The 21,809-nt window shown below is 41.9% G+C and overlaps 2 protein-coding genes and 1 long non-coding RNA gene across 3 annotated transcripts in view; 2 read left to right on the top strand and 1 right to left on the bottom strand.

Moving 5' to 3' along the window:
• Positions 1 to 21,809, bottom strand: part of LOC121869600 — a 61,213-nt gene that overhangs the window by 18,541 nt on the left and 20,863 nt on the right. The window lies entirely within an intron of this gene.
• LOC121869480 overlaps positions 1 to 21,809 on the top strand; it is a 36,460-nt gene that overhangs the window by 1,348 nt on the left and 13,303 nt on the right. Inside the window, exons 2-5 of the mRNA XM_042370833.1 lie at positions 1,956 to 2,787; positions 3,085 to 3,164; positions 3,710 to 5,265; positions 15,843 to 16,719. Coding sequence (XP_042226767.1) covers positions 1,965 to 2,787; positions 3,085 to 3,164; positions 3,710 to 5,265; positions 15,843 to 16,719 — 3,336 coding nt within the window. The 5' untranslated portion in view covers positions 1,956 to 1,964. The remainder of the gene's footprint in view (positions 1 to 1,955; positions 2,788 to 3,084; positions 3,165 to 3,709; positions 5,266 to 15,842; positions 16,720 to 21,809) is intronic.
• Positions 9,464 to 13,105, top strand: LOC121869601. The gene is made up of 3 exons (XR_006089562.1): positions 9,464 to 9,721; positions 10,552 to 10,648; positions 12,463 to 13,105. It is a non-coding gene; the product is annotated as an uncharacterized LOC121869601 (long non-coding RNA).

Raw genomic sequence — 21,809 nt, 5'->3', positions numbered from 1 at the left:
GGTCAGTACTGTTGTGCTGGTCAGTACTGTTGTGTGGTCAGTACCATTGGTGTGGTCACTATTGTATGGTCAGTACTGCTGTATGGTCAGCGTACCATTGTGTGGTCAGTACTGTTGTATGGTCAGTACTGTTGTGTGGTCATACCATTGTGTGGTCAGTACTGTTGTATGGTCAGTACTGTTGTGTGGTCAGTACCATTGTGGTCATACCATTGTGTGTCGGGGTACTACAGGTATGGTCAGGCACGTTGTATGTCAGTACTGTTGTATGGTCAGTACCAGCCAGTATGGTCGTACTGCCAGAAGCGGTCAGTACCATTGTGTGGTCGGTACTGCCAGGCGGTCAGCACCATTAGTGGTCAGTACCGTTGTACGGTCGTCAGTACTGTTGTATGGTCGGCACCATTGTGTGGTCAGTACTGTTGTATGGTCAGTACCATTGTGTGGTCAGTACTGTTGTATGGTCAGCACTCGTTGTATGGTCAGTACCATTGCGGTCAGTACTGTTGTATGATCACACCATTGTGTGGTCAGTACTGTTGTATGGTCAGTACTGTTGGTATGGTCAGTACTGTTGTGTGTGGTCAGTGTACCATTGTGATGGTCAGTACTGTTGTATGGTCATACTGTTGTATGGTCAGTACTGGTTGTATGGTCAGTACCATTGGTGTGGTCAGTACCATTGTGATGGTCAGTACTGTTGTATGGTCAGTACTGTTGTATGGTCAGTACTGTTGGTGGTCAAGTACCATTGTGTGGTCAGTACTATTGTATGGCTGGGCACCGTTGTATGGTCAGCATTGTTGTATGGTCAGTACCATTGTGTGGTCATACCGTTGTGGCGTGGCGCAACACAGGTGGTCAGTACTGTTGTATGGTCAGTACCAGCAGGTGGTCGGTACCGTTGTGTGGTCAGTACTGCTAGGCGTCGCCTGTTGTGTGGTCAGGCATTGTTGTATGGTCAGTACTGGTTATGTGGTCAGTACTGTTATGTGGGTCAGTACTGTTGCATGTCATACTGTTGCATGGTCAGTACTGCTGTAAAATGGGGTACTGTTGTATGGTCAGTACCGTTGTGGGCGGTCATCATGTGGTCGTACTGTTGTATGGTCAGTATTGCGTATGGCTCGCATTGTTGTATGGTTATGTGGTCAGTACTGCATGGTCATACTGGTTGCATGGTCAGTAATTGTTGTGTGGTCAGTACCAGCAGGCGGTGGTCAGATTGCTGTATGGTCAGTACCGTTATATGGTCAGTACGTTGTGTGGTCAGTACTGTTATATGGTCGGCACGGTTATACGGTCAGTACTGTTGTATGGTCAGTACTGGTTGTAGGGTCAGTACTGCTGTGTAGTCAGTGCCATTGTGATGGTCAGTACTGTTGTATGGGGTCAGTACTGTTGTGTGGTCAGTACTGTTGTAGGGTCAGTACTGTTGCGTGGTCAGTACCGTTGTGTGGTCAGTACCGTTGTATGGTCAGTACTGTTGTGTGGTCAGTACTGTTGTGTGGTCAGTATCTGTTGTATGGTCAGTACTGTTGTATGGTCAGTACTGTTATATGGTCAGTAATGTTGTGTGGTCAGTACTGTTATATGGTCAGTACTGTTATACGGTCAGTACTGTTGTATGGTCAGTACTGTTATATGGTCAGTACTGTTGTGTGGTCAGTACTGTTGTATGGTCAGTATTGTTATATGGTCAGTACTGTTGCATGGTTAGTACTGTTTTATGGTCAGTACATTGTATATTTGTACTGACTAGGTACATTGTATACCTTTATTGTCTGTACTCCCACTGAATCATTGTAAACTTATATGATGATTTTACTGAATAAAATAGAACTGAACGGAATTATAATGCTTACAGATTATTTATTTGTTTAATGATTTATTTATTTATTAATAGAGACTCATTATATATTGCTGGGGCTTAACTTATGGAAATTAAATTTCAGGAGAGAAACATGAGCTGGAGGAATGAAGAGTGGAAGGCCCAACCATCACCAAGAGCCTACTCAACTCCCTGGAAATCCTGGATGCAACAACAAACTGGTGGCCCTGAAAACTGGAGGCGATCTGGAGATTATCAACCCAGACACACTGTCCAGGCCACACCTTGCCTTCTTGTCAATACACTGATTGAATTTGAGTCATTCTCTGCCAGCTTGCAAGAGCTCGTGGTGGAGAAATGTCTCGAGGCTTCGAGTTTAAAAGATGTTATTTCTAACCATAAGCAACTGTTTTGTGTGAATGGAACACTGGTGGAGCTGAAGCCTCAAGTTGGAATATGTTCTGCTCATTCTACCTCCCAAGGATGTCAGAAATCATCTTGTGGTGACATACATATTTGTTCTAAATGTGTGATGGACTGGTGCAATGACAAAACCTGTCCACTGGGTCACACTTGGAAGACAGACCACAATGTCGGCATTCTGACGCGTCTCTCTCTTGAGCAACTCTCGTTCATGAAACTCCGCAAACTCTTCAGGTTTCTCAAGAACACCCCTAAAATTACGGGCAAGTTGGATGTTTGTCGTAAATACAACGACGGCGGCTGTGACCAATCCGATTGTGGGGCGCTCCACGTTTGCCTCGACTTCATGGTCAGACTCTCAAAATGTCCTCGTGATGGGTGTAAACTGAACCACAACCTGCTGAGTCCTGACTGTTGCCAACTACTGAAGTCTTATGGATTTTCTATTAATGAGGCCCCACTGGACACTATCTTGGCACTACATGCTGCCAACCCCAACCTCTCCCAGGGTCAACAATGCGACGACACAACCCGTAAGTCATTCCTTTACAAAACTCATCGTAACTTTCACTAACTCGGTACAGTATTATAACTGAATATATCATGAACTGTCTGCTTTGACTGAGCACCAAGCTATTTAAGTTAGGGTAAAACCACAATAAGTTAACTCAGTGTTACCTTAAACCTGTTGAGTCTTATACAAGAACTGACGGACTCGTGTAGTTTATTACTGACTTTGTTGTTAACGTGCAGTAATAAAATTTTTAATTTAACATCAACGTCACTGTTTTGTTTTATTCTGAGAGGCTGACTGTGTTTCATCCCAGCAGAGTCTCAGACTGTGGAGGAGGAGAGTGACAACACCAGCCACACAACACATGAAGACAACACAATGACTCGTCCTCCTAAGGTAAGGTAAGGTTAGGTTAGGTTTCTTGAGTATCATTCACGTCTTGGCCATCAGGAAACAACCTTGATTCTCTATACATACTGAACTGTGTATACATGCTTTGTCTATATACATATTGAACCAAATGTAAACTTATTACTCATGCCAGATAAGTCCCCACACAAAGATTCGTCATAGTGTTTTATAGGATGTCCCAGAAGAGTGTCCCTCCCTGCCTTCCTCCCTGCCTGCTCCCTGAGACACTGTCAGTTGGAGGGAGGGAGGCAGGGACTGGGATACCCTATATATCATAATAATGTATATCACTTTTCAACATTTTGGTCCATTTTTTTTTCATGATGGTAAACATTTTATGGCTGTACAGTATTTTGCAACACTACACCACTACACTGGGCAACAAACTCATATTAAAAGACTATATGAGAGCTCTAAAGTTCTCAAAATATGTCGATGTAGTGATTGAAGGTTTACCTGTTACCATACTTATCAATAATCCATAAGTTTGAATAATTAGAATAATTAATTAAATCTGTAAATCTTTCCAGAGTGGAGAAGATGACCAGAAAAACGAAATGGGAAGTGAAGACGGTCTTGATGAATGGGTGAAAGTTTTACAAAATATTCAGGTCCAGGAAGAGGAGACGAGGAACAAACTGCAGCCGGACAACTGGCGGCAACGTTCTGATGAACCTCTGAGATATAACTGGAAACAACTTTTTGAGAGGAATTCTAATAAGCAGTATGAGCCGCTCGAGCCGCTCTCCCCTGTCCACGTTACTCCTCGACTCCTTGTGGATAGCTTGGTCGGTTATCCAAAATTCTCCGCCAGTCTAGATGAGCTTATGATGGAGAAAAATATGATTCCTTCAGATGTACAAGAAGTGGTATCAAGTCAAACGAAGGTATTTTATTTACTTGGCAACACCGTGCAACTTAGTCCCCAAGTCAGCATCTGTAAAGATCATTCAGGAGCTCAGGGTTGTCAGAAACTTTTGTCTTGCTCTGACTTACATATTTGTCCTAATTTTGTTACCAGATCCTGTCAAGATGAGAATTGCTCCTATGGTCATACATGGCTGCTGGATCACAATAGATCTATCCTCCATCAACTCTGTATTGACTGGCTTCCCTCCCGAATAATTTTTAAGCTCATACAACAACGCAGAGAGACTATAAAAGTCACAGGTCCGTTGCAGGTGTGTTTTAAGTATAATGGTGGAGGCTGTGACCAAACTGACTGTGCAGAGCTCCATGTGTGTTTCACCTTCTTAACTGGACTCGGTAAATGCTCTCGCCATGACTGTCAACTAAACCACAACTTCCTGACTCCTGACTGCTGTCGTTTGCTGAGGATTCATGGTCTTCCTGTGAATGAGACCCCGCGGGACATTGTGTTGGCACTGCTCTTTGCTAACCCCACACTCCTCCAGGAGCAAAACACTTCTCCACAACAGATAAAAAAGAAAAGAGTAAATAAAACTTTAAAGTCCAATGAAATAACAATGAAGTCACTGTTAAGGAAAGTTGAGAAAACAACCTTTGATAGTGTTGGTGAAGAGAAAGATACATTAGGGGTAATTACTGAAGATGGTACTGGCAGTAGTGAGTCTTCTAACACATTGTCAGGGAACAGCAACTTAGCTGATGTTGGATATACAGTACATGTCAACAACGGGCGTCTCACACTGTGGTCGTACTACCTGCTTGGAAATGTTGAAATACCTGAAATTTGTTACCACTCAGTTGAGGACATGTGCAAGAATGAGGGTAGTGGCTGCCAGCGACTCCACGCAACACAACACTTCCACTGGCAGGTGTGCGAAGCAGATCGCTGGATAAACTTACGCCCTAGTCAGGTGATTTGTCTTGAGAGAGCCTTCTGTGACCCTTCACAAGATGGCGTTGATCTTCCTCGGCTTGAACCGGCCACACTCGACCACTCTTTCAGAGGTCTTCTTATCCTCTTGGGCCATGGTACTTGGCACGCTGACTTTAAGACCATGATGTTGACTGACTCATCCAAGACCAAGGCCCTTCCCACCCGTCGGCTGTGTACAGAGACCGTCCCTGGCCAGGTGATAAAACCTGCCACTTTCATCTGGTATTTCTTCGATTTATCCAAGAATTGGATTTCATATGGCCATTCAGACACTTTAGGATCAAAGGATCTAGTTAGTAACATAACCTCAGAAGATATCGAGAAACATTTCCTCCAGAATCCATCACAACCTCTGATTTTCAAGAACTTAAGATTCAGTTATATTTTAGACTTCAATACAATGCAGCAAACAAATCAACGGACCAAGACTTCTCGTCTAGTGGTGCGTCGCCCAATGGTCCATCTCCAAGATGAGGTAAAAGTAGACCAAAACAACCCCCTAAATCTTCCATTACACTGGGAAAAGATGAATCCTGGGGAATGTGTGCGGGTGTTGGCCCTGAAGGGCTCCTCTTCAGAGTACGAGCAGGTGGTGGGTCTTTTGAAAAGTCAAATACCAACCTCCAAAATTGTAGGAGTACAAAGAATTCAGAATCCTTTCTTATGGAGAGCTTTTGATAACAAAGTCGGAGAAATGACGGCACTTTATGGCAATGCCTCTAAAGTGGGTGTTTGTCAATTGTTCCATGGCACACAGCACGAAGTTGTACCCTCCATTTGGACTGAGAACTTTGATTGGCGACTACATGGGTCCAGAATAGGGAATAAGTTTGGCCAAGGGACTTACTTCTCAACCAATCCGGTGTATTCATATCAGTACTGTACCGCTAACAGTTCGGGGATGAAGTCCCTGATGGTGGCACTAACAGCCGTCGGTTACGTCACTCTCGGCAACTCCACCATGGTCCGTCCTCCCAAGAATCCTGCCACGGGACTACTGTTTGACTCTACCGTTGATAAAGTGTCCAAGCCTTCCATCATTGTCAAGTACGATAAGCAAGAGTACTACCCCCAGTACATCATATTGCTCATCTGATTCTTAGGGACAAAGTGGCAATAGTGTACTGTATTATTAAATTAAATTAAACCTCAAAAGTTCCCTGATAGACACTTTGCAAAAGGGGTTTGTGCACTTATACTTCACCTATGAAACAAGCTTTGTTATGTTTACTATTTAATCATGCAAGTACAGTATTATGTCTTTTTTCCTAAGTAATATATATAATGGAAAAGTTTTTTAATTTACTTTCATTTGTAACTGTTGTATAATTGAAGGATACATATACAGGCCAGTATAGTATACATGCACAAGTATTTTCTACAAGTACTGTCAACTCATTTTTGATGTCGTCACTGTGAAGAAAAAAAATTACCGATATATGATGACTTAACTGTTAGACTGTGAAAGATCAGTAAACAAACAATAAACACTTGGCTTTGAGAATAATAATGATTTATTGAAATGTTTTGATCATAACAAATTAAGAAAATATTAATACATCATTATCATGTAGTACTTTGTGTATAATGATCTATATTTTATTTTTAATGATAGATGAAGACTTCTATGTATATCTTCCTGGTCTATGTATACTTTATACCTGCATTGTCTATATACATACTGAACTGTATACCTGCAGTGTGTATATACATACTGAACTGTATACCTGCATTGTGTATATACATGCTGAACTGTATACCTGCAGTGTGTATATACATGCTGAACTGTATACCTGCAGTGTGTATATACATGCTGAACTGTATACCTGCAGTGTGTATATACATGCTGAACTGTATACCTGCAGTGTGTATATACATGCTGAACTGTATACCTGCAGTGTGTATATACATGCTGAACTGTATACCTGCAGTGTGTATATACATGCTGAACTGTATACCTGCAGTGTGTATATACATGCTGAACTGTATACCTGCAGTGTGTATATACATGCTGAACTGTATACCTGCAGTGTGTATATACAGACTGAGGGAGCTGTATAGGCACATGCTAAGCTGTATACATTAATTCACTATACAGTTTACATGCCAAATTAGTCACCTCTTGCCTAGGATATATTACCCATTGTCTTTCTGCTAGTCAACCAAGGTGTAATATCTTGGTCTCAAAATGTTTAATTGAACCTTATGATAACTGACTAAAATGTAATTGGGTAGTTTAATATCAACTTAGCATAATTGGGTAGTTTGGTATTTACCTTTAATAATGTAATTGGGTACTTTAATAAAAACTTTAATATACGATAATTGAATAGTTTGGTATTTACCTTTAATAATGTAATTGGATAATTAAATAAAAACTTTAATGTACAGTAAGGTAAATACCCCACCCCAAGTATCCCCCACCCCACAAGGCACCCCATACCCCAACTCCACAAGGCACAATGTAACCCCCACCACCCCTTGTCCCCCACTCCCACAAGTCCCACCACCACAAGGTACCCCATCCCTCCACCCCACAAGGTACCCCCACCCCACAAGGTACCCCCATCCCCCACACAAGGTACCCATCCCTCCACCACAAGGTACCCCCACCCCACAAGGTACCCCATCCCCCTGTAATGGTCATGATAAGAGCTAACCTGAAAACCTTAAGGATTCATATTACGCTCAAACGTCCACAAAACCTTCCGAGTCCCCCAGTGGAAACGTCCCCCGTTTTCTCTGTTTCCCCCGCCTTTGTCTATGGGAGCAGACGCTGTATGCTGGGACCTGTTGCCATCCATTCCTTTGTAATCAATTTAATTCTGCTTTCGATAGCTGAGTCAGAGCATTGTTAGTGAAGATAATAGTAGAGAATGAAAAGGAGTTCATAGTCTCAATTTCAACGTCAGAGGGTACCGTAAATTAATTCATTGGAATAGGAGTAGGTGGACTCCCTGGCCTAGTTTGAGTGAGGGCGCCGCGGGCATTTTAACCGTTAGTGAGTGCCCGTCCCTTCATCCATACAGGTATGCCATTCCACGCTGTGTTGTAATTTGCCCTTCTTTAAGTAATTTGACCCAATTAATAGTTGATTGTGCAAGTGTTACAGTAACGTAGTTGATATGCTCTGAGTAAAGTCATATTTACGTCTTTAACGTCCCCTGAAACGTGTTGTTGTTGTCACCAGTTAGTAAGTGCCCGTCCCTTCATCCATACAGGTCCCTAACGCAGCCTAGGCCGTGTCTGTAGGGTGGATGTTGTATCCACTATGTCTGGGGACATGTCCGAGGTCCAGTAGGATCAGTTACCTTCGTGAGACCCGGCCCTCAGACACTTCAGACCACCTATAGCCCCCATAGCTGGCTCGTCTGGGCCTAACGCTCGGTCCACGAGGTGACCCTGGACCACCAAGCCACACACCACTACCAGCCCCCCATCATTGGTGGATGAATGTCTACCTCAGTAGGGCTATTTGTGTGGTGGAATTAACCCACTGGGATCTCCAGAGTTCGTCGGATAGTACTCCATGGTGGCTGGACCCCATGGCTGTTGCTTGAGTATCACTCCTGACGACTGAGTGTTGTAGTGGCAGTTGCCTAGTATTTATGGTGCTAAGTGACTATCATAGTTGTGTTATTGAGTATGTCCACCCCGTAGGGTTGGAAGGGTATTGAATATGTCCACCCAGTAATGGTGTGAGTATGTTGAGCCTGAGGGCCTAGTAATAGATTTCGTCTGTTAGTACAAACCAATTCTTTCTTCTAATTTCATATTCATGTTTAAATAAACTTTGTATTTGTATAATTGTGTATATTATTTACCTACAGTATTTACCGTTATTTCTTCCCTATTGCTTGATACTATCATTACACCTACCCACGAGCCTCCTATCGTCACGCTACCAATGGTGATATATAAGAGTAAAAGGAATTGTTACTGGCACACAGGCCCTCATGAAGGGTGGCAGTAGCAGCCCTCATACCCCCACCCCACAAGGTACCCCATCCCTCCACCCCACAAGGTACCCCCACCCCACAAGGTACCCCATCCCCCCACCCCACAAGGTACCCCATCCCCCCACCCGAATTACTCTTTAGCATTATATCTATTGTATTCCTGTACTGTAACTAATGTTTATACACATTATTTGTATACTTGCATTGCTTGAATACATTGTTTGTATATCTGTATTGTCTATACACATGCTAAATCAGATTGAGTTTGTGCGACAATAATAAATAATTTTAATTAATAAATATCCATTCCACATATCCATCACTTTATTCAACTATATATCCATCCATCTACCCAATTAGCAAGCCGTCCATCCGCCAGACGCCATCTTGAGTAGTGTCTGGTAAAATGCATCAAAGAAAACGTGTGCGTCTCTAATCAACCCCCGTCGTCCTGTGTAGTTCGTGTCCATTCCTCTGTGTAGAAGTAGTCAAGGAGGCGTGAGGTTGTTGTCTTCATTCATCGTCATTTTGATCACCTCGTAAACTCTGCCACATAGTGCACTCTGGATATTTTGTAGAGTAACGCCTGAAGAAGATTCGAGCGAAGAGTGTGTGTGATATTAGAGAAAGGGTAGCGCTGGAAGAGAGAAATGAGAAGAGGAAGTAAGAGTTTGATGGATCTGGGTGGCGGTGGCGGTGGCACAACTAGTCAGGGATACGTGAGTATTATTAAGAATTTGTTTATTTTCATAACTTTGTGATTTACTTTTTGTTATTTATATTAACTATTGATTAATCGTGGTTTTTTACTTATTGTTTTTTATATTAACTGTTGATTAATCCACGATTCTGTTATTTAATAAGAGCTTAGGGTATGTGTCATAGTATAGTCAAGAATTTTATTTGTATTTGTTTTTTAATTTAATACAGTATTTGTGTTAAAACGTCCGGGATTTTACCCTTATTATTTTTCTCCAAAGGTTTTTGATGTGGAATGGACCATTATATAAAATCAGGAATAAAATAGTCATCGATTCTTAGGAATAAAATGTTCATCGATTCTTGGGAGAAACGGAGTTGATCAGGTGATTATTGGTCGAGGACGTCAAGGTCTAGTTCACGGCATCGGTCAGTTTTCGTCCTGAACATGTACGATGTTTCCCAAAGCCCCAACACCTGAGTGTCTATCAGTGCAGTGCGCAGAGATCTTTATTTCATATTTTTATTTTGTTATCCCTAAACACAATGCCAAAACGAGTGAGTGTAAATTTAGTGCAAAACTTGAGAAAAAAAAAGTGTTTTCCAAGTGGTGGAGAAGAATGGGAAGCTGAGTGTTGGGTATGTGTGTAGACGTATAGTTGTGTCTGGCAAATAGAATTCCAGATGGTTTACAAACAACTCAAAATATTTTATACAACCAGGCAGCAAATCAGAGGATAATTTGACAATAGCTAACTGTTAGAAATACCTCTACCCCCTAGGCATTTTTTATGTACAAATATGGTAATCTAACCTAACCCAAGTTAAAATAATCGTGTCCCACCAACAGAAGCCAAGAATGGGTGACAGCAATGGGGAAGGTGACACGAGTCGTTTAGAGCAGCTGAAACTAGAAGCACACAACGCTACTACCGTGTTAAACAAGCGTGAGTCATTCTCCTGTGTATTGTGAACCCCACCCACAGTTAATTTCACCTGATTAAACACCCTGAAGCTACCTGGAGGGGCTAGATCATATTAGCATTAGGAAACATTAGATTAGCTTTACGGTAGATTGGGTTAGGAAGATTAATTTAGGTTTTATTAGATTAAGGTTAGGTAGGGTTAGTTTAATTTAGGTTAGGTGAGTTTAATTTAGATCTAGTAGGGTTAGTTTAGGTTACCATTAGGGTATTTAACCATCAGGTGAAATAACTTGGGGTGCCTAATCTTCATGTAATCTTGTTATTGGTTGACTGACTTCTTGCCTAGCTCTTAATTGTGGGGAAAAATAGATCAGAAAATACTTATATTGACAGCTTCTGATGCCAGTGTTTTAATATAACTTAATCTACACTATGAGATGAATCTGTTTTCTGTGTGGATCCATATAAAAAGGGGGAGGGGTTGTACCGTAAGTGTGAGGGGGGGTTGTACCGTAAGTGTGAGGGGGTTGTACAAGTGTGAGGGGGTTGCCCGTAAGTGTGAGGGGGTTGTGTGGTGAGGGGGGTTGCACCAAGTGTGAGGGGGGTTGTACCGTAAGTGTGAGGGGGGTTGTAAGTGTGAGGGGGGGCAAGTGTGAGGGGGTTTGTGACAAGTGTGTTGCACCGTGTGAGGGGGGGGCAAGTGTGAGGGGGTTGCACCGTAAGTGTGAGGGGGTTGCACCAAGTGTGAGGGGGTACCGCAAGTGTGAGGGGGGGTTGTGTCGTAAGTGTGAGGGGGTTGTACCGTAAGTGTGAGGGGTGTGAGGGGGTGACCGGTGTGAAGGGGGGGAGGGGGTTACACTATATGTGATGTATAAAAATATTTCCATCATTGATTAAGTTTATTTGGTTAGATTATTTAGCCATCAGTAGTCTAATGGCAGGGGGGAGGCTGGATAATATCACTTGAATTCCATTGGTTTAGATATTTATGTACATATGAGTTCAACTCCTGTACTGTACAAGTGTTATCAGTTGTAATCTCACTTATGGATAAGATGTGATTCATGCTATTTAGTTATAAGTGTGTCTTGATGTTTGGATGTAAATTCAACCATTTCATTTGGTCTGTGGAGTGAAGTTCAGTGAACAATGTGTTGTTAACATATCAATTGCCCAGAGATGGTTGATATTCACAGTAGTTTACCAGTCGTTTGTAGCATAATGTACAGTATGTACAGTACATAATGTAGGTCGTAGTCAGCTATCAAACAGGGAGGTATTACCGCCTGGAAAGATATTGGAAGCATTATGTGGTCTAATGGTAGACCCTGCTGCCATATGTGACCAAGTCCCAGGTTGATGATCTGACTTTCTGCTTCATTTACACACAATTGCAGGGTCTCAATTGTTTCCCTTACTATTGACAATACAACATACATACTGTACAGTATATCATTTCTCACTCTTAATATTTTTTATATTTTTATTAATTATTATTAATTTGTATTTGTATTAATATATATATATATATATATATATATATATATATATATATATATATATATATATATATATATATATATATATATATATATATATATATATATATATATATATATATATATATATATATAACTTCAGCAATGGACTTGTTACGTGGAAAGCGTAGTTTTATAATGAAGAGGAGAACCAGGGTAAACACAAACATCTTGAAGTAGGGCTTCTTTAATTGTTGTATTTTTAAACTTTTTCAAAACTTTTTAGGCTCTGATGATGGAAAAGGATTATTATATATATATATATATAGCTCTGATGTTGTAAATTTTGAATTATAGACTCACAGACAAGGAGCCATGAGGTCACTGTGGGAGACCAATGACTGTGTCTTAGATGCAGCCATAATCTGGGGGCACCAAGGTCATGTCTCCCCCCTTCCCACACAAAAAAGTTAAATATATAATTTTCCTGCATTATGGGGCATTTTAAGAGATCAGTTCTAATATTTTTTTTCATTGATGATCATGATCTTTTTTGAGTGGACTACTGTACAGTAACATTTATTAGCACAAAGGTGCCGAGCAATTCAAGTTCTGTTAAGTTATAAAGCTGTAAACATTCTTTCCAACAGCTATTGGTTTATGTTGTAATGAAAGAATAAGAATTATAGTCAGGCAGAAAGCATGTACAATGCTGTACTGCACTGTGCAGTACAGTACAGGGTTCTGTTACTGGCAGCTGTGGCTCTCCCTACACTTATGGTTGTACTGGTCAGGGAATTTCCTCTCATAAGTAACTTTTTCTTCACAACACATCAGCTGTAGTGCTCAGGCTTACAAAGGTGTTATCCAGCGACACTTACTGCCTCAATGGCTACGGTACTTAGCTGATAATTGGTAAAAATTATAAATTTGAATTAATATTAAAAAAATAAAAATAAAGTTATACCTGTACTGAGCAAAAGTGTTAAGTAATTTTTTATTAACAGTAAAGACCGCATCGCAAGGATGGGGTCAGCCTCGGGGCAGTGGTCGGGGACGTGGAGGCACCAACACAAAAGTAAGTCTTGTGCTGTGTGGGAGTCATGTGCTGTACTGTGTGTGGGACCCATTCTGACTGTCTACATGATGTTTACAAAGTCCCTTGATGTTTATAATTACAGGGCCAGAGAGAGTTGCAGTACTGTATATATACCCATTACACCACTATTGTACCAACAATATAGGTGTATAATTCCTACAATGATCTGTTAACCTAAACAGTAAAGGATTGCCTAAATACCCTATCAGTGCCACCATCAGTCTACTGTTTCATTTTGTTGTTGTTGTAAATTACAGGTGTTTATGAATACATTTGATGTGTTCTGTTCTTTTATGACTAATACCAAACACTATATAGAGCTTTTCTTAATATACTGTACATTGTTATATATATTGTTATTTTTTCTATTCTCTGCCACTTCTTCTCCCTCCTTTACACCATCTCCCATGTCTCTTTCCCTCACCCCACTTCTTCATTTACCCCTCTTCCCCCCTTCCTTCACTCTCTCCCCAACTCCACAGCCACCACTCCCCCTTTAAATAATAATAATAATAAAAAAAATAATAAATTACTTCGTAACCCATACATATCAGACAAACTTTTATTTTTAGTGCAAAACGGAAAAGTACAGAGGAGGTGGCCAGATGAGGCGGGGGCAGGGTAGAGGCCGCGGGCAGCCTTCAGGAGGAATGTTTATAAGTTATGAAGATCCCCCCTTGAGGCACCAAGGTGAATATGATGATGTGCCGTGGCGACGACAAAGTGGATATCAAGACCAGCCAGGGTTCCAACATGGTGGATACGGTGGCCGGCCAGGGTACCAACATGAGGGATCCGGTGACCAGCCAGGGTACCAACAAGGTGGATACGGTGTCTGGCCAGGGCACCAACATGGTGGATATGGTGTCTGGCCAGGGCACCAACATGGTGGATACAGTGACCGGCCAGGGTACCAACACGGTGGATACAGTGACCGGCCAGGGTACCAACACGGTGGATACAGTGACCAGCCAGGGTACCAACCCGGTGGATACAATGACCGGCCACGGTACCAACATGGAGGTGATGGAGACCCACCTTACCATGCTCCAAACAGAAGAGATGGCCAAGTAACTTCTGTACTCCTGGTGCAAACTTTGATCGAGTTCCCTACTTTTTCCTCCAGTCTCCTACAGCTCATGGAAGGAAAGAGCCTACAGCCATCTAGTGTACGAGAAGTAGCTCTAAAATACTCACAAATATTTAGTTTAAAGAATGAGGTTGTGCAGTTAAAACCTCAAATCCAGATCTGTACAGCTCATTCAGGACAGCAAGGTTGCAAGAAGCAGTCATCCTGTACAAACTTACACATCTGTGCAAACTATGTTCTTAATTGGTGTCATGATAAGAATTGCGTCTTGGGTCACAGGTGGATGACAGACCACAATATGTGTGTTTTAAAGCCATTCTCTCTGGATCGCATTCCCTATCCAAGACTCCGATGTCTAATTCAATCCATAACTGAACGCAAGGAAGCGGGCAAGTTGGATGTTTGTCGTAAATACAACGACGGCGGATGTGACCAATCCGACTGTGGGGCGCTCCACGTGTGTCGCGGATTCGTGATTGGGCTCACAAAATGTCCTCGTGATGGGTGTAAACTGAACCACAACCTGCTGAGTCCTGACTGTTGCCAACTACTGAAGACTTATGGTCTACCAGCCAACGAGGCCCCGCGGGACATTGTCTTGGCATTGTTGGCTGCTAATCCTGACCTTACCAAGGACCAACAGTCAACTGGCACACAACATGACAAATCTTCACCTCAGTCTGATCAACAAAGTGACAAGTCTTCACCTCAGTCTGATCAACAAAGTGACAAGTCTTCACCTCAGTCTGATCAGCAACAAACACCCAAGAAAGACATGAAAGATACTCCTGAAAAGACTAATAATCTTGCAGATGAAACTCAAAGTATGAAAAAGGTGACAACCGATTCTGGCAAAAGGAGAAAGCAAGAGAAAACACAACATAATGATTCCAGTGAATGTTCTTCATCATCCAGCACTGAGAGTGAAGGTGAATCTGAAGAGAGAGGCAGTGAGAGTGACTTGTCATCAAACAGTGGAGAAAGTAAATCTAGAAAGCACATTAAGAACAAATCAACAACATCTGAGACAGCATTAAGGAAGGAGAGGAAAGCATCTGATTCGTCTAGTCAGAATAATGCACCTGATCACGTGAAGAGAACTGTTCCCCTGCAACAGGAAATCCGCCGTACACTGTGGTCGCATTACTTCCTGGGAAATGTTGAAATACCTGAAATTTGTTACCACTCAGTTGAGGACATGTGCAGTAATGAGGGTAGTGGCTGCCAGCGACTCCACGCAACACAACACTTCCACTGGCAGGTGTGCGAAGCAGGTCGCTGGATAAACTTACGCCCTAGTCAGGTGACTTGTCTTGAGCGAGCCTTCTGTGACCCTTCACAAGATGGCGTTGATCTTCCTCGGCTTGATCCGGCCACACTCGACCATACATTCAGAGGTCTTCTTATCCTCTTGGGCCGTGTTACTTGGCACGCTGACCTTAAAACCATGAACTTGACCGACTCGACCAAGACCAAGACCCTTCCCACCCGTCGGCTGTGTACAGAGACCGTCCCTGGCCAGGTGATAAAACCTGCCACTTTCATCTGGTATTTCTTAGACAAAAACAATAAATGGGTTCAGTATGGTAATGTAGATACAGCAGGAGCAAGCCATTTAGTCAGTAGTGCAACAACAAGTGACATTGATATGCATTACAAGAAAAATTCATTAGGTTCTATCTCTTTCAAGAATTCTAAATTCACCTACATCCTTAATTTCAAAACCATGATGCAAACCAACCGGAATACTCGTGTTAACAGAGAGGTGCGTCGCAGGCCTGAGCCCCACCTCCAGGATGAGAAGACAGATGTGAAGGACCAGAAAACATCAACGGACCTGCCTTCAACCTGGGAGGTAATGCAGCCAGAGGAACGCATGCGCCTAATCACCTTGGCTGCGTCATCTACTGAGTACCAGACAGTGGTGGGCCTTCTGGGAAATCGAGTGTCATCCTCCAATGTGATGAAGGTGCAAAGAGTTCAGAATCCATTTCTCTGGCGAGCGCTGCAGAACAAGATCAAAGAATTGACAGCCATTTATGGTGATGCAGCCACTGTTGATGTTCGTCAGCTGTTCCACGGCACCAACCATAAAGTAGTGTCCAGCATCTGTTCTGAGAATTTTGACTGGCGACTCCATGGATCGAGCTCAGGACAGTCATTTGGGCGAGGCACCTATTTCTCTACTAATCCAGCTTATTCCTACAATTACTGTGGGGCGGACCCTTTAGGAATGAAGTACATGTTTGTGGCCCGCACTGCTGTTGGGTCATTCACCCGGGGTGATTCTGGAATGGTGCGACCACCCACCAACCCAAAAACAAATCTTCCCTTTGACTCCACAGTCAATAATGTAACGGTCCCATCAATCATTGTGAAGTACGACAAACAGGAGTACTATCCAGAGTACATTCTAACTCTCGTCTAAAACTGGACTAGTTAAGGATAGGACTATTTAATTACTGTATTTGATGCTTTTGTTTTGTTTGGCAAAAGTGGTTGAATTATATATTTCTAGAAATGTAAAGAAGTTATATGAGAAACAGTTTGTGGTAACGAGTCCATGCTATAAAAGAGGTGTGAATTATTAAATATTGAAATACTGTTTAGCTTCAGACATCAAGTAATGAAAATATTCTTGAGCTTTGTACAGAAATTTGGCCCAGATATTGAATGGCAGCAAAACTTGCACAGTATAACCACAATACCTTGAAAGAGTGTGTGTGTAAATAAGTGAAAATGGTTTAAACACGAGGATATACAGGTACTATACTTATAATTGATTGTGTGAGCACTTAAGGACATGCTATAGTTTGTAATTGGATACTGTAGTATTTTGTAATTGATGGTAATTTATGTAATTTTATGTATTGTACTGTAATGGTATAAATCATTGTATTATTCATGTGTGCCTTTATATTATATTCTTCAGTTTTGTTGATAAATTTAATGGGTAACTTTGACCATTGTGAGGTAATACCGATTTTCAAGAAGGGGGATAGATCACTATCCTCTAACTACCGCCCAATCAGTCTAACATCAATAGTAGGCAAATTACTGGAAGCAATCATCTCAAACTCTATTCGAAATCACCTGGAGAAGCACCGATTGATCAATGATTCCCAGCATGGCTTCACAAGCGGACGTTCTTGCCTAACTAATCTATTAACATTCTTTTCATCAGTTTTCGAATCGGTGGACGAGGGGCACAATTATGATGTGGTATATCTTGACTTTAGCAAAGCCTTCGACAGATTCCCCTTCGAAAGACTAATTAGAAAGGTAGAAGCACATGGCATCAAAGGTGACATCCTTAAATGAATTAGGGCGTGGTTACAGGACAGGAAACAGCGAGTGAGCATTAACGGCACTAAGTCCCATTGGAGCAACGTCACAAGTGGAGTTCCCCAAGGCTCAGTACTTGGACCATTATTATTTATTATATACATAAACGACATAGATATCGGCATAGACAGCAACATAAGTAAATTTGCTGATGACACTAAAATAGGACGTGTTATTAAATCTGACGAGGACTCCGCAAAACTACAGGAAGATCTAAACAAATTTTTCGAATGGTCTGAAAAATGGCAGATGAAATTCAACGTCGACAAATGTAAAGTACTCAGTATAGGCGATGTAAACAGGGAAACCAGGTACCAGATGAACAACGATGCCATAGGAAATCCGACTGCGAGAGAGATTTAGGAGTAATGATAAGTAGGAACCTTAAGCCAAGTAAACAATGTGTTTTTGCTCGTAACAAGGCTAATAAAGTACTTGGGTTCATACAAAGGAGTGTTAGTTACAAGACTAGCGAGGTCATCCTAAAACTGTATCTTGCTCTTGTGAGACCACACCTGGACTACGCAGTTCAGTTCTGGTCACCGTATTACAGAATGGATATAGAATCCTTGGAAAGAATTCAGAGGAGAATGACAAGACTAATCCCGGGCATTAGGAACCTTGAATATAGAGACAGGTTAAAGCATCTTAATTTGCACTCCCTCGAGAGACGTAGATCGAGGGGCGACCTGATAGAGGTGTATAAGTGGAAGGCAGGGCTAAACAAAGGGGACATTACAAAGGTACTCAAACTATCCAACCAGGAGCGAACTCATAACAATGGTTTTAAATTAGATAAATTTAAATTTAGGCGTGAAATAGGTAAACACTGGTTTGGAAACAGAGTAGTGGATGAATGGAACGAGTTACCAAATGTCATCATTAATTCGAATACGCTGAATAGCTTCAAACATAGGTTGGATGCTTATATGAGCAATAGGGGTTGGGTGTAAACGGGACTGCCCAGTATGGGCCAATAGGCCCGCTGCAGTTTCCTCTTCTTATGTTCTTAATAATCTTATCACCTATTATTGCTGTGTGGGTTTTTAATGGTTAAATAACTCTAAAATCATTATCCTCTTGTACTCTCTTTAATGTTCACTATAATAAAGGAATAAATAAATTATTTTCTTTTATGTTTAATTGTCCACATTACACCTTTACTTATCACAACATAAACAGTGGCAATTGTTAGTGTAATGAAGAATGGAATAGTAACTCATAATGGGGCAGAGGATTAGGTTAGAACAGGCTAAATTGGGGTTAGATTGAGTCAGGTTAGGTTAAATTTGGGTTAGCTTGAGTTAGGTTTAATTTGGGTTGGCTTGAGTTAGGTTAAATTTGGGTTAGCTTGAGTCAGGTTAGGTTAAATTGGGGTTAGCTTGAGTTAGGTTTAATTTGGGTTGGCTTGAGTTAGGTTAAATTTGGGTTAGCTTGAGTCAGGTTAGGTTAAATTGGGGTTAGCTCGAGTTAGGTTAGGTCAGATTGAGTTAGTTTAGGGTATTTAACCATTTACAATAGTTAACCCACAGATAATTATATATAAAACTGGTAATCATTAAAGATACAGACTTAACGAGAGACACTCAAAGTTGACATGTCACTATAACTGCATAAGTGTGTGTGTGCTAAGAGTATATGTGTGTGTGTACTAAGGTTATGTGTGTGTGCTAAGGCTATGTGTGTGTGTGCTAAGGCTATGTGTGTGTGTACTAAGGCTATGTGTGTGTGTACTAAGGCTATGTGTGTGTGTGCTAAGGCTATGTGTGTGTGTACTAAGGCTATGTGTGTGTGTACTACTAAGGCTATGTGTGTGTGTGCTAAAGGCTATGTGTGTGTGTGCTAAGGCTATGTGTGTGTGTGTGCTAGGCTATGTGTGTGTGTGCTAAGGTGTGTGTGTGTGTGTATACTAAGTGTGTGTGTGCTATGTGTGTGTGTGTGCTAAAGGCTATGTGTGTGTGCTGGCTATGTGTGTGTGTGCTAAGGCTATGTGTGTGTGTGCTAAGGCTATGTGTGTGTGTGCTAAGGCTAAGGCTATGTGTGTGTGTGCTAAGGCTATGTGTGTGTGTGCTAAGGCTATGTGTGTGTGTGTGCTGGCTATGTGTGTGTGTTCTAAGGCTATGTGTGTGTGTGTGCTAAGGCTATGTGTGTGTGTACTAAGGCTATGTGTGTGTGTGCTAATGTGCTATGTGTGTGTGTGTGTGCTAAGTGTGCTAAGGCTATGTGTGTGTGTGTACTGGGTGCTATATGTGTGTGTGTGTGCCCCAAGGCTATGTGTGTGTGCTACTATGTGTGTGTGTGCTAGGCTATGTGTGTGTGTGCTATACTAGGCTATGTGTGTGTGTAAGGCTGTGTATGTGTGTGTGTGCTATTATGTGTGTGTGTACTATGTGTGTGTGTGTGCTAAGGCTTGTGTGTGTATTGTGTGTGTGTGTGTGCTAAGATGTGTGTGTGTGCTAAAGGCTATGTGTGTGTGTGCTGGCTATGTGTGTGTGTGCTAAGGCTATGTGTGTGTGTGTCCTATGTGTGTGTGTGCTATGTAGGCTATGTGTGTGTGTGTGTGCTAGTACTACATGTGTGTGTGCTAAGGCTATGTGTGTGTGTGCTAAAGGCTGTGTGTGTGTGCTAAGGCTATGTGTGTGTGTGCTAAGTGCTATGTGTGTGTGTGTAAAGGCTATGTGTGTGTGTGTACTAAGGCTATGTGTGTGTGTGTAAGTATGTGTGTGTGTGTGTGCTAAGGCTATGTGTGTGTGTGTGTGCTAAGGCTAATATGTGTGTGTGTGTGTGTGTGTGCTAAGGCTATGTGTGTGTGTACTAAGGCTATGTGTGTGTGTGCTAAGTGCTATGTGTGTGTGTACTAAAGGCTATGTGTGTGTGTGTGCTAAAGGCTGTGTGTGTGTGTGTGCTAAGGCTGTGGCTGTGTGTGTGTGCTAAGGCTATGTGTGTGTGCTAGGCTATGTGTGTGTGCCTATGTGTGTGTGCTAAGGCTATGTGTGTGTGTGCTAAGGCTATGTGTGTGTGTGCTAACATATGTGTGTGTGTGCTAAGGCTATTGTGTGTGTACTAAGGCTATGTGTGTGTGTGCTAAGGCTATGTGTGTGTGTGCTAAGGCTACGTGTGTGTGTGCTAAGGCTACGTGTGTGTGTGCTAAGGCTATGTGTGTGTGCTAAATGCTATGTGTGTGTGTGCTAAGGCTATGTGTGTGTGTTTGCTAAGAGTATATGTGAGAAAGTAAATGTGAGTGTGTGTAAGTATGTGGTATAGAGAAGATCAATATAGTGCATCTGTTTTTGTTTTAAGTGTGTCTGACCAACTAACACAAAGACGTTTGTTGTTATCTTCCCCTGATCCATAACATTACCCCATCCCTTTTCCCACAAGGTTCACTGGGGCCTGACGAGGAGAGAGATGACACTATGCCCAGTACATGCCAATAGTGTATAGCAAGAGACGTAACCGCTAAGTGTTGTCAGATGTGGGAAGATGTGGTAGTAATTTCTTCATGATAAATATGCCATTGATGTGTATACGATGGGTAGGTGTAATTATTGAATCGCCTGAAGATTATGCACCCTAATTTATTTCACTGGATGGTTAAGTATCCTAATGGTAACCTAATTTAATCTAACTACCTAACATAACGTAGCTAACCTCTACAACCACGAGATAGCTTTAGTGCGTCTGTCAGCTGTCTGTCCGTCTCACAACCCCACGACCCCACAAAACTCATATAACAAGTGAATACTGGACTGTGAATACTGTTCTTAATACATGTACACCGTAACGTAGGTAATTAAACTCAATAGTCATGATGATGCTTGTGTGTGTGTGTTTATATGCATGTGTACAGCAAAGCAAAGTTTAATATCGAGGCCAATTTATTTTTAGTTTTAGATGACGCGTATCACTATGAGGATGCAATCTCTTTTATAAGTCATAACTTATCTCGGTAAATGGTGGTCTGTCAATAAGGGTATATGGGAATTATTAAAAGGTTCTGGGGGAATTCGAATCATGTTAATGTATGTCCTTGTCGTACGGTTGGCAGCAGTGTGTGTGTGTGTGTGGGGTGGGGGGGGTTTGGGGGCTCGTGTTCTAGCTGTAAACATCCACACCCTCTCTCTCTCTCTCTGCATGTGTCACTCCATCCTCCACCTCCTCATTCTTCTC

This window comes from Homarus americanus, unplaced genomic scaffold, assembly GCF_018991925.1.
Source record: "Homarus americanus isolate GMGI-L3 unplaced genomic scaffold, GMGI_Hamer_2.0 scaffold23578, whole genome shotgun sequence".
In the NCBI taxonomy this organism is placed as follows: Eukaryota; Metazoa; Arthropoda; class Malacostraca; order Decapoda; family Nephropidae; genus Homarus; species Homarus americanus.
This window is presented reverse-complemented; position numbering and strand designations above follow the sequence as displayed.